This window comes from Kockiozyma suomiensis (genome assembly GCF_038497685.1).
Source record: "Kockiozyma suomiensis strain NRRL Y-17356 unplaced genomic scaffold V2V93scaffold_1, whole genome shotgun sequence".
Taxonomy (NCBI): domain Eukaryota; kingdom Fungi; phylum Ascomycota; class Lipomycetes; order Lipomycetales; family Lipomycetaceae; genus Kockiozyma; species Kockiozyma suomiensis.
Genome location: NW_027117664.1, coordinates 465,502 through 476,823, shown reverse-complemented (window position 1 = coordinate 476,823; position 11,322 = coordinate 465,502). Strand labels below are relative to the sequence as shown.

At 43.5% G+C, this 11,322-nt stretch overlaps 5 protein-coding genes across 5 annotated transcripts; 4 read left to right on the top strand and 1 right to left on the bottom strand.

Annotated features, from left to right (window-relative positions):
• The first annotated feature begins 74 nt into the window (after nt 1-74).
• Nucleotides 75-4,131, top strand: V2V93DRAFT_362280 (ubiquitin elongating factor core-domain-containing protein). The gene is made up of 5 exons (XM_066908307.1): nt 75-584; nt 645-1,010; nt 1,067-1,136; nt 1,193-1,773; nt 1,829-4,131. Exons 1-5 carry the CDS (start codon nt 552-554, stop codon nt 4,007-4,009), a joined length of 3,231 nt encoding a protein of 1,076 aa, XP_066768450.1. The 5' UTR covers nt 75-551; the 3' UTR covers nt 4,010-4,131.
• V2V93DRAFT_362276 (uncharacterized protein) lies at nt 4,132-6,158 on the top strand. The gene is made up of 4 exons (XM_066908306.1): nt 4,132-4,353; nt 4,412-4,842; nt 4,900-5,196; nt 5,250-6,158. The coding sequence occupies exons 1-4, from the start codon at nt 4,307-4,309 to the stop codon at nt 5,894-5,896; spliced, it is 1,422 nt and encodes a 473-aa protein (XP_066768449.1). The 5' UTR covers nt 4,132-4,306; the 3' UTR covers nt 5,897-6,158.
• V2V93DRAFT_362273 (DASH complex subunit Duo1-domain-containing protein) lies at nt 6,064-7,323 on the bottom strand. Its single transcript, XM_066908305.1, has 4 exons — nt 6,906-7,323; nt 6,720-6,839; nt 6,493-6,655; nt 6,064-6,424 (listed from the first exon to the last, which is right to left on the bottom strand). The coding sequence occupies exons 1-4, from the start codon at nt 7,155-7,157 to the stop codon at nt 6,279-6,281; spliced, it is 681 nt and encodes a 226-aa protein (XP_066768448.1). The 5' UTR covers nt 7,158-7,323; the 3' UTR covers nt 6,064-6,278.
• A 217-nt stretch (nt 7,324-7,540) lies between these two features.
• V2V93DRAFT_362271 (uncharacterized protein) lies at nt 7,541-9,261 on the top strand. Its single transcript, XM_066908304.1, has 2 exons — nt 7,541-8,422; nt 8,479-9,261. Exons 1-2 carry the CDS (start codon nt 7,659-7,661, stop codon nt 8,870-8,872), a joined length of 1,158 nt encoding a protein of 385 aa, XP_066768447.1. The 5' UTR covers nt 7,541-7,658; the 3' UTR covers nt 8,873-9,261.
• Nucleotides 9,262-10,301: 1,040 nt separating this feature from the next.
• On the top strand, nt 10,302-11,111 carry V2V93DRAFT_320098 (uncharacterized protein; the record flags this gene model as incomplete). The annotated part of the gene is made up of 4 exons (XM_066907300.1): nt 10,302-10,398; nt 10,465-10,690; nt 10,752-10,996; nt 11,053-11,111. 4 exons carry the CDS (start codon nt 10,302-10,304, stop codon nt 11,109-11,111), a joined length of 627 nt encoding a protein of 208 aa, XP_066768446.1.
• Between the last annotated feature and the right edge of the window lie 211 nt (nt 11,112-11,322).

Here is an 11,322-nt window from a genome sequence, read left to right as displayed (position 1 = left end):
CAGATTTTACTCTTTAGATAGATGAGTGTTGATAACTAGGTAGAAAATAAGATAGCTGTGAAGAGAAAGATAATAAAAGGAGCGCGTTGAGGCGAAACGAGGGGTTGGTTTGAGTTAAAATCGCTTCAGTAGAGCATGCCCGGATACTGGAAATCAAGTACAGCCATAATCCATCCTCTTCCTTCGGCTACAGATACCCGTATCATACAATTCTGAATTAATTTGCCTAATTTTTTTTTAAACTACGAAAAATTCTAAAAAGGTATTGTAAAGCTTTGAGCAGTGAGTGAAATAATGAAATAATGAAATAATGAAATAATTTATTATCCTCTATCAAACAGACGCGTATAATGTGATTACAGAAACGCGTTATCTAATACGTCTCATCATTTGCCCTGGTTGACGCAACAACCGATAATCAAGCTACACTGACAGATTCAACTCATTGCGTCTGAGTGGCACAATTTTCTTTCTTAGAAGTGCAAATTTGGCCCTTTTTTCGCACTTATTTTATTAGGTCAATATATATTCTGGATTAGACCATCTTCAGAATGAGTGATTCGCCTCAGAACGATCTGGAAACGGTAAGTCTCTCGTGCCTTCGTCTTAAAATTTGACCCAGCTGCTCATACGCCTTTGTTTAGATCCGTAGGAAACGCCTTGCTAAGCTGCAGGGCACGCAACGGGAGCGGTCATCTGTTCAGGCATCACCACCTACTTCAGGGTCAAACCCAGAGAGTTCGATATCAGATACGTTTTCTGCTGGCGCTGCTGGTGCTGCCGGTGCTGCCGGTGCTGCTGCTAATGCTCGATCCGGCACATCCTCGCCTGCAGCATCCGGTAATCCATTTAACTCTCTATCTTCTTCGGCTTCTGGCTCGAAGATAAACATTACTCGTTCCAACGATGCGGCACCGCAAATGATCACGCCGAAACCAGTCAAGCCGCCGGCCGATTTCAAGGTCTGGGCTGACGAGAAGTTGACAGCTGCATTCAAATTTACTCTTAAAGTGAGTTGGCGGTACTTTTCATGAACAGGATTTTTCTTTGCTGACTGTTATCTCAGAAACCTTCCGGCGCCACTGATCTTACGTACTTGGATGAAGTCGCCACGGAGCTTCTAGAAAGCAGCACAGGTACGTATCTATTCACCTACACAGACGGGACCAATGCTTACATCTTAAATGGTTAGAACCCTTACTTTCAGAGGCCACACTTGACCGCGCATTGCTCTCTCGCCTCACCGAAATCCCAATTGAGAATCCTTTTAACTACCTTCTCACCAGTTGGCGGTCTATCGAAACTGTGCGGCGTACGGTGCGCACCAGCGATGCCGATCGCGCCTCTAAGATATCATTGTTGAACGAAGCGCGTAGATTATGTACTGGATACTCCGTACTTACAGTGTGCATGCCAGATATGTTTAATGCACCTAATGCAACCGATCTCGCCGCGCTAATGGTGGAGAAACCAGATTCCGCCCGAGCGGTCCCATTAGAGTTTGTTGACGCTATGATTCTGCGCGCAGTCGAAGACGAACAGCTGTATGACTTTATCGCACCTGTGATTGCTAATCTTAGCACTCGTATGCGCTCGATCACCATGGTAGACTCGTACCAGCAGTACTATAGGGCTCTACAGACACTGGTGGCTCACAAGCCTGTCGCGACGCTGTTAACAGAAATGCCCGAATTTTTACCAGAAGACGTCTCTGCAACCGGAATTGAACTGTACACAATCCTTGGCCCGTTTTTCAGATTGTCTCCGGTCGAGGTAGGCATCCGCTTTTAATCTATTGTATGACAGGTGCTAATATTTATTTGTCAAGTCTAAGGTAGCCACCACATATTTTTCAGATTCCAAAACCAGACCAGCGTCAGAGATTAATTCGGCTGTTACCGCTTTGCGGGCTGAACTTGGTACAATTCAGGACCAGCTTTCGTTCATGGTCGACAAAATTGTTCGTGCCGGAATTAATCCTCGTGAAAAGATGCTACAATACTTTGGCCGTGCCTTGAACCTGAATCACAAGCGTCGCGCAATGCAAATTGTTCCAGGAACTATTTCAACAGATGCATTTATGCTTAATCTTACTGCGATTCTGAACAAGCTGTGTGAGCCATTTGTCGACGCGACGTTTTCAAAGATTGACAAAATTGACCCGCTATACTTTAAAAAGTCCGAACGTGTAGATATCAAAGAAGAGGTGAAGCTCGATGCTGATCAGAACACGTTCAATGCTTACATAGAGGATCGTATTGAGGGTACTCCAAATTTCATCTCTGAGGTGTTTTACTTGAACGTGGCATGTCATTACTACGGCCTTGGAGGTGCAATGCATAGCGTGGGACAGCTAGGAAATGACATCAAGGATCTCGAAAGGCACTTGTCCCAGCTTGAGACCGAGAGACACAATTGGATCAACTCTCCGCAGGCACCGCTGCTAAATAATACATTGACGCGCGTGCGCGAACAGCTAAATAGCGCTTTAGCATTTCAGCACGCCTTGAACGCTGCTTTGCAGGACCGATCCGCAATGTCGCGTTCATTCGCGTTTCTTATGACGGCTGCCACCTGGCTTGTCCGTCTAGTTGACCCCGCCCATGAGCACCCCCAGAAGCATATCAAGCTGCCTCTTGCAGGACCAAACCCCGACTCATTCAAAACGTTACCGGAGTACTTTGTTGAAAACATTACTGGCTTTGTGATTTACTTTGCACGCCATTATCCGCAAGTTTTATTTGATCAAACCCAGGTAGAGCTTGTCACTTTTGCCGTGACCTTTGTGCGAACTTCGAATTATATTAAGAATCCATACTTAAAAGCGAAAATCATCGAATTTTTATTTTACGGCGTGCATAGCCAGCCAGGTTACAAAAACGGTTTTTTGGGTGATACATTGAACTCGCTGCCTTTTGCTATCGAGCACGTGTTTCACATGCTGATGCAGTTTTACATTGAAATAGAGCAGACGGGTGCTAGTTCCCAATTTTATGACAAGTTCAACATTAGATACTACATCTCGCAGATCATCAAATGCATTTGGGAGAATCCTATTTATCGTGATAAGCTGGCTCAGGAGAGTAACTCTGACGTTGAATTTTTTGTTCGCTTTGTTGCATTACTTCTGAACGATGTCACCTACCTTCTAGATGAATCGCTGTCAAAGCTGACTGAAATTCACAAGCTTCAGGGTGAGTTGGGTCCCAATAGGCCAGTGTTGTCGCAGCAAGAGCAGACCGAGAGACAGCAGACTCTAACAGCAGCCGAGCGCCAAGCTTCTTCTTACATGTCCCTTGCAAACGAAACCGTTTCCATACTGAAGCTCTTCACAAAGGCAGTACCGCCAGCGTTTGTCACACCGGAAATTGTTGATAGATTGGCTGCAATGTTGGACTACAATCTTGATGCATTGGTTGGCCCAAAGTGTACAGGGCTGAAAGTCAAAGACCCCCAGAAATATCATTTTGATCCTAAGGCTTTATTGTCCGATATTGCCGAGGTCTATCTCAACCTATCAGGTGAAGCGAGCTTTGTCCTGGCAGTCGCACGCGATGGTCGTTCATACCGTCGGGAAATTTTTACGCGTGCCACTAATATTCTTTCAAAGTACGCAGTGATGTCGACAAAAGATATTGACAAGCTAAGTAAGTTTGCCGACGGAGTCGAGCAGACAAAACTAGCAAACGAACAAGGAGAGGAAGAGTTGGGCGAGATTCCTGACGAGTTTCTCGACCCGCTTATGTACACGCTTATGGAAGACCCAGTCATTTTACCTTCTTCACGTATATCGATCGACAGGGCCACCATCAAGTCGCATCTTCTTTCAGATGCTACAGATCCTTTCAATCGTATGCCTCTGAAATTAGAGGACGTGCTTCCGAATGATGAATTGAAGTCAGAGATTGAAGAATTTAGACGATCGAAGCGAAAGCAGGCGATTGCTGCCGCCGAGAACGCCGCTGACGAGTTAGCGAAGGATGCGGACGGAGACGTTGATATGGCCTAGACGCTGCTTCTGATGCAATTAGCATATAAATAAACTAAATAAGAAGAGAGTGTTTTCAGAGAAAATATAACACAAACCAATGCAGATAAAATATTCCCACAAGCCCCAACCCGACTGTGAGCATTGTCAAAGCTTCTCTGCCCCAGATTGTCCCACTCGCGACTTTGAGCCTTAAAAAATTCTATAGTGTCACCGGCCGACCATTGCTGATCGCCAAAAGCATATTTCTCTGTCTTCGGTCGACTGCTTCTACTCCACCCCACTGCCTACCACTCGTCTTTGGTGCCTTTTGCAGCTATGCGCAGGCTCTTGCAGTCATCCATTGCCACGCTGCAGAATATAAGGTGAGTTAGAATTAGATCTAGATAGGCGCTACGCCGTGATTAACTTGATATTTCCTAGTCGCATACGGCGATCAACTCCCGCCGTTTCCGATGGTATCCGGTCATTTACTGTTCCATTTCTGCGCTCAATTTTCTCGTGGCAGCGGCCGCCTAGCAGACGGGCACTTGATGGCGTCGCATCTACTGCATCCCAGAAGGCTATAAGGCACGCCGACGCCTGGAGAGAGATGAGCGGAAATGCCTCCAGTGCGATAAAGAAGAACGAAGTTGATCCGCATCACCAAATAACATTCGATGGCAAGCGGGTTTGCATTCCGTGGAGTGAAGGGGTGACTTCTACTTATCATAATATCTGGCTGCGTGATAACTGTCAGTGCAGCTCTTGCTTCCACCCTATTACGAAGCAGCGACTCTTGAATACATTTGCTATTCCCGAAAGTATAAAACCTGAAAGTACTGAGGCCTCAGAGGATGGCTTGACTATCAAATGTAGGAGACCGTTATTTTTTTTTTTTTTACTTTCGTCATACCAACCGAGATTTTTAGGGAGTAACGATGGACATCAGAGCTTCTACCCTTGGAACTGGCTCCACATGCATTCATATCAACCTATATTAGAAAAAACCCCGTCCTGCCATAGATTTGTCTGGGGGCGCGAAGATATTATCGACAACCCACCAATGGTTGCTTATGGCGACGTAATGGCTTCTGATGAAGGTGTTGCCGAGTGGACGAGCAAGATAAAGCAATTTGGATTCTGCTTCGTAGACGGTGTGCCGGTCACGCCTGAAGCTACGGAAGAGCTTATAAATAGAATATCCTTTGTTCGAAATACTCACTATGGTACTATCTAACTTAGCGTTGCTGTAATTGAATCTGTTACTGACTTTTGATAGGCGGTTTTTGGGATTTCACGTCCAATCTCGCAAAAGCCGACACCGCATATACTGATTTACCTCTAGGACTGCATACAGATGGCACATACTTCACTGATCCTCCCGGTCTCCAACTTTTGCATTGTCTTCATCATGATGGTGGAGGGGGCGAGTCCATTTTGGCCGACGGATTTCGCGCTGCTCGTATCCTACGTGAAGAGTCTCCCGAGCACTACAAAACTCTTTCACGCGTCAGAGTTCCTGCCCATAGTGCTGGAAATGAGGAAGTATGCATTCGACCTACGTTTGCTATTCACCCAATCTTGAATCATGACGAAGCTACCGGAGAGCTGATTCAAGTGCGTTGGAATAATGACGATCGGTCGACGATGGATCGCTGGTCTAGTATCGATCCTGATGTAGGCGTATTTCAGTTTTACGATGCTATCAGGAAATGGAATCAGATCATCACGCGACGAGAAGTTGAGTACAGGTTCAAACTGGTACCTGGCCGTCCGATGATTTTTGATAATTGGAGAGTGATGCATGGACGGACGCAGTTTGATGGAGAAAGAAGGCTATGTGGTGCGTATATCAATATGGATGATTTCGAGTCGAGGTTGAGACTCACAAATATGGGGCGAGAGGCTGTTTTACAACATTTGTGACATGTTATTGTTCTTTTGGGTTGAAATTTATGAATTATTTGATTTAATGGTTTGCTAGCTTTCTTTTTTGATTGTTTGCTTGGTTTTTTCTATTTTTTTTTTGGCATTGAAACTTGGGGAACAGGGATTTTATGATAGGCAAATGACTACAATGTGGCTCACAATAATTTATGTTTTGTAATTTTTATTACGCAACTCATACTGTGCGCCAAATACAATTTACTTACTTTCTTACCACTGGTCAGAAAGATCCACGAGAGTATTAACATGAAATATAACTCCATCAAATAGAGATCCTAATTGCTCCATGTACAGGAAACTGAGAAAAGAAACAAACCAAAAGTCATAGTGTACATCATATAAAACCAGCACCACAATCATTTCACATTCCACTGCCAGTCGACCGTGTAGATGAACGCAAAGTCGGTGCACCAGTTGGCCGTCTGCCAAAAGTTGATGAAGACGACGTCGTTGACCGCGAAAGTGATGATGCGGGTTTTGCTCCGCCTCCTAGTTTGTTTCCATAGACTAAAGACAGAGTATTATTAATACCCATACCGATTATAATAGTACGTAAATAATAGAAAACAGCTTACTCCGTTTTTGCATCGCGGCATCTCGTTTCCGCTTCTGTTCATCGATTTCCTTTTGCTTTTGGTTGGCGATGGCCATTTCTTGAGCGCGCCGCTCAGCGTTTGCCTTTGCCTGGGCTTGCTGTGCAGCAAGTGCTACCAATCGAGCTTGGTGAAGTTGCTCATCCTGAAGGAAAAACAAATGTTAGATGGTGACAATAAGTAAAAGTAGTGATGTTAGGTAATGAGACCATTGTAGCGCCCTCCCACTTGTCGTCAAATACAAGCCGTTGCGTGTGTTCGGTTTGTGATAAGATCTTGATCCATATATCTAGTAAACTATCAACATTCTTTGTAGTTCGGACAACTCGCTATTATTATATCTCAGTCTCGATTGTCGCATGAAGCTGACCGAAAACAAAAAAATTAGGACATACATCAAGATTTGATTCAGCAACCTTGAGACTGTCTAGTACTGTGTTGACAGACGTATTCATAGCCTTTACTTGCTCAAGCTCCAGAATTAACCGCTCCTCCCTGTAAGTTGTAGCCTCATCACCCTCGTGGGACGATAAATAACCTTGTGCCGGGGTTGCTGACGACTGTTGTAGCTGCTGTTGTTCAAACGCCTGTAAGGATATCGCAAGATCTTGCAGTGTAGTCGCTAAATTATCTGTATCTGCTGGCATTATGCTCTCACATAGACGGGTTTCGATAGAGTGTATGCTATAGTGCTGAAAAGCTGAAGGATAGACTGATTAGTTGGGCAAAGTTGAACGCGTAGCAACTTGCCGCGCGACAAGCGTTGATTGTGTACATCACGTGATTTTTCTGATTATCTTAGAAACCAAATGTGTTGGCCTCCTGATTTTAAAGGAGCTGAATTTTTTTATTTAGACAATTTGTTTATAGCAGCTTTTAAAGATTTCAGATAAAACTCTCGGACGAATGATTACAGATACGCGTTCTGACGCGACGCGTCTTTGACGCGTCACAAAAGGCAGCTCAGTTACCCGGTGCGTGATCACTAACTACACGCTACGCCCCCTTTCGACGGCTCTCACCGTCTATAATTTCGATTAGATCCCAAATTCAATTTTTCCCCTTTTTGCGATGCAGCAAAACCGATAGATCTCAGTATAATTGTTGGTTGATTACGATTTAACTGGGTCTTATTCTAAACTTGAAGAATGGCAACGACCCCTCCGCGCTTAAAGTCCGGGGCAGATGATGGTCGAGATCCGGATTATGGCGTTGCAACGCCTGCAACTCCAAAGCATGGCCCTATGTTTGATCCTGACTGTTTCTCCATTCGCGATAGACGGAAAAGAGTTACTGCAGCAGGCAATCAAATTCAACACACGGGAACAAAAACTAGTCAGCAGGATTATCAGCGAGAATCCAGAGCTAATGAAGCTGCTGATGAGACAGATATTTTCAACACCGCAGATCAACGTTTGAGAACCCGCACAAGAACGATTTCTGGTCCCCAACCTGGTGCGCCGATGCTTACTCCTCGAGAGACTCCTGATGCCAGAAGACGCCGCCGACAACATGATCGTATATTGGAGACGCCTAAAGAATCTCCCTCATTGCTAGAAGTTGATAGCGAAGATGAGGAGGATTTTTTAGTCTTGCGACGGCTCCAGACAGAATCTACGGCCAAGACATTAACAAAGCCTACTGCGAGATTATTGTTTCCAGCAACGACGCCAGTGAAGGCTTCTAGTTTGCCGTCCCCGGAGTTTCATGTGTATGAAGACGAAGAATCATTAATTCATGATAGCAAAGCAAAGATGCAGGTCTTTAAAGATACCAAGTTTACAGACGACCCTTTTTCAGAATCTACTAGTATATCTTCAGAGACTCCAAAGAAGCGGACTAGATGGATGTCGGCTGGGCAGCCGAGTGCTCAAGAACCTCCACCTTCTAAAAAGGGAATGATGTTCGTGTTGTAAGTACTGAATTTTCAAATTGGTATTTATAACTGTACTGACCAATATCGTACAGCCGTGGAAAGAAAATATTCAGACCGTTTCCACAAGAAGACGAATTCTCTGACGATGAACTTGCCATTGCTCCAATTAAACCAAGAGTTTTATTTCCTCAAGCTAAGAGAACGGTAGAACACCAGATGTCAGACTCGTCTTCTTCTCCACTTGGAGATGATTTACAGGATAAGAGTACAGCATTCTCACCAGCTACCTCTCAACTTGGCTCATCTAGCATAATCCTGCAAGAAAAGCTTGGTGTTAGTAGGAGTTTGCGAAATTCTCTCTCAGCGGAGAAAGGTGACAATGAAGATTACTATCTGTCATCTTCAGTTCGGACTATGGATTCAAGTATTGTGGGTAATCCGGAAGAGGAAGAGACTGATATCGATGAGGACTACTACTCAACGTAGTACCGTGGCACTAAATAGTGCTCGTATAATAAAGTGATGATATAATCACATTGTCAATATGCCAATATAACAAGGAAATTATTTTTTTGAGCAGGGCAATATATTGTTACGGGGGCTTGTGCATCTGCGAGAACCTTCGCAGATTTTTATCAGAAGTTTATTGGGTTATTGGGAAGAAATGCATTTTAAGTACATATGCTATTAAAGTTGTTTGATTTTTTTCGGTGCAGGGTGTTCAATTAGTTCAAGTGTATTTAGGTATGAAATGTTTATCAGTTTTTTTAATCTTGGCAGGCTCGCTTTTCAGCCCAGTGACATTAAATGATTCTTGGAAGGTTCCGAGAAGAATAGATTACTAGAAATGAAAACAGATATATACAAAAAAAAAATTAGCAGTCTAATCATCCATAGTCCGATAGAGTCAGACCTTTCGACGAAAGTGCCAACATCCACTACACACTAATTATAAAAGTAGTGATCCTCCCTATTCATTCTACCATTCTTAAAGCTTTCCATTACTTGGATCCAAATCAGTATTCGGACAAAAGAAAAATCCTGAAATTTGATTATCGCAAGACGCAAATATGATACAGAGCACCTAAAGCACTCCTCTCTAAGCAAATAACTCGACGATAGACGGAACTTTAAAAAAACACTGTTAGCACAGAATGTGTATACATTTTGCGTTGGCCACCCTTACCGATCCAGAGTCCTACGGCACCAACAATGGCGCTCGAGAAGATGAAGAGAGCAGCAGCGTCTTCCTCAGCGACGCGCTCAGGTGGTGGTGGTGGTGGCATTCCTCCAAACATTGTAAGATAACGAGAAAAATTAACGAGATGTTATACTAAAATTAAAATAGAAATAATCTGAGATTGTAAGATTCAAAGAAAATGATCTAATGATGATTGGAGAAAGATTTGGACCTGAATTCCGGTGCGGCGAGAAAAATTAAATTACAGTCTATTTATTTGATTGGGGTTTTAAATGTGCTAATGTTGTGACAAGAATGTCCAGCGAAGTACTTGCTTGATCTATATATCCCTGAATCTGACTTCAACTACAAGGAGAACTAATCTCGTAGTGGAAGACAATCATTTAGTAGCATTCTATTGGAGCTGTATTTTGCTACTCAATGTCTGATAAAGAAGACTCGACTCAGTCGTCACCTTCGGACCACGAAGAGAAAAAGGAGGTTGACAAACCCACAGAAGAGGCTCAGCCTAACTTATTTGACGACGATGACGACGAGCTATCGGATCTAGACGAAGATCAGTTCAAAGACATTGATGAGGATACTGTGGGATTACCTATATCTACTGATGTTTTTCAGAAAGTACAGCGACATAAGCGGACAAAAGATGAAACCGAATCATCTGGACCGAAAAAGAAGAGAGAGCGGACTCGAACTTCGAGACGGAGCGATGGAATGGCAAGTGAAAAAGTTTCAAAGAAGCGGGAATCAAAGAAGGGTGAACGAGCTGAGAAAAAAGCAGATGATTATGGATCGTTAGATCCTGAAGCGCGTACGTAGTGATGAATTCCTGATCCATTCCGGATAATGTGTCTAACCTAGGTTTAACGATCTACAGGACGATTAAGAGAACTGGAAGACAAGATTGATGCTGTCTTAAAGCCACAGAAAAAGAGAAAGAAAGTGGACGAGGATGATATCGAGCAAATGCAAGATGAGAGAATTGCTCAAGTTCGAGATCAAATGCGTGAGGCTGCTATGAAGGACGCAGAAGCGATCAAAGAAGGTATACCAGCAATGCACAAATTGAAGATGCTGCCTGAGGTTCGCAATATTTTACAAAAGTACAGCCTCCTCTCCTGTTCTGATAGATTGAAGAATACTTATCCTAATGGTTTCGTTTAGGCATTCGTTGTACGATTCAATTCTGGATAACAATATGCTAGAATCTGTGCGGTTATGGCTTGAACCGCTTCCCGATGCTTCTCTTCCAGCATATAGTATCCAGAAAGAAATGTTTGCCGCGTTAGAGGAATTACCTATCAAGACTGTCCATCTTCGAGAAAGCGGCATTGGAAAAGTTGTCCTTTTTTATCAACAGAGCCGAAAGCCTCAGGTTTCGATTAAGCATATTGCTGAAAAACTAGTTGGTGCGTTTGTATTTTAGTGTTTTTATTTGCAGTTTTGCTAATATTTTGCGAAATAGGCGACTGGAGCAGACCGATTATAGGTCGCAACAAGAAGAGAAATCCTATGCTGAGATAGGTAAAGCAGATTATCGACGCCTGTAGATTTTACATATATAACTGTATTTATAGATTGGCAACATGAAAAAATTTGGTGGTATCTTCTTAATCTAAGCAGGAAACCATAATAATTTGTAAATGCGTCCTGATACCTGGGCAAATTAAAGGAGGATATAACCGGAGACCGGTGTGCCTAAATAATCAATCAGATCTCGCACATGCCAACTAGC

What these genes read in the sequence shown, in the direction of transcription:
- V2V93DRAFT_362280 (XM_066908307.1), top strand. Translation starts at nt 552, where the DNA reads ATGAGTGATTCGCCTCAGAACGATCTGGAAACG. An exon ending in CTCAGAACGATCTGGAAACG is followed by an intron (nt 585 to 644) that starts GTAAGTCTCTCG and finishes GCCTTTGTTTAG; the next exon opens with ATCCGTAGGAAACGCCTTGC. An exon ending in TCAGATTGTCTCCGGTCGAG is followed by an intron (nt 1,774 to 1,828) that starts GTAGGCATCCGC and finishes TTATTTGTCAAG; the next exon opens with TCTAAGGTAGCCACCACATA.
- V2V93DRAFT_362276 (XM_066908306.1), top strand. Translation starts at nt 4,307, where the DNA reads ATGCGCAGGCTCTTGCAGTCATCCATTGCCACGCTGCAGAATATAAG. An exon ending in GCCACGCTGCAGAATATAAG is followed by an intron (nt 4,354 to 4,411) that starts GTGAGTTAGAAT and finishes GATATTTCCTAG; the next exon opens with TCGCATACGGCGATCAACTC. An exon ending in GGATGGCTTGACTATCAAAT is followed by an intron (nt 4,843 to 4,899) that starts GTAGGAGACCGT and finishes CGAGATTTTTAG; the next exon opens with GGAGTAACGATGGACATCAG.
- V2V93DRAFT_362273 (XM_066908305.1), bottom strand. Translation starts at nt 7,157, where the DNA reads ATGCCAGCAGATACAGATAATTTAGCGACTACACTGCAAGATCTTGCG. An exon ending in TTGCTGAATCAAATCTTGAT is followed by an intron (nt 6,840 to 6,905) that starts GTATGTCCTAAT and finishes ATATAATAATAG; the next exon opens with CGAGTTGTCCGAACTACAAA. An exon ending in AGTGGGAGGGCGCTACAATG is followed by an intron (nt 6,656 to 6,719) that starts GTCTCATTACCT and finishes TTTTTCCTTCAG; the next exon opens with GATGAGCAACTTCACCAAGC.
- V2V93DRAFT_362271 (XM_066908304.1), top strand. Translation starts at nt 7,659, where the DNA reads ATGGCAACGACCCCTCCGCGCTTAAAGTCCGGGGCAGATGATGGTCGA. An exon ending in AAGGGAATGATGTTCGTGTT is followed by an intron (nt 8,423 to 8,478) that starts GTAAGTACTGAA and finishes AATATCGTACAG; the next exon opens with CCGTGGAAAGAAAATATTCA.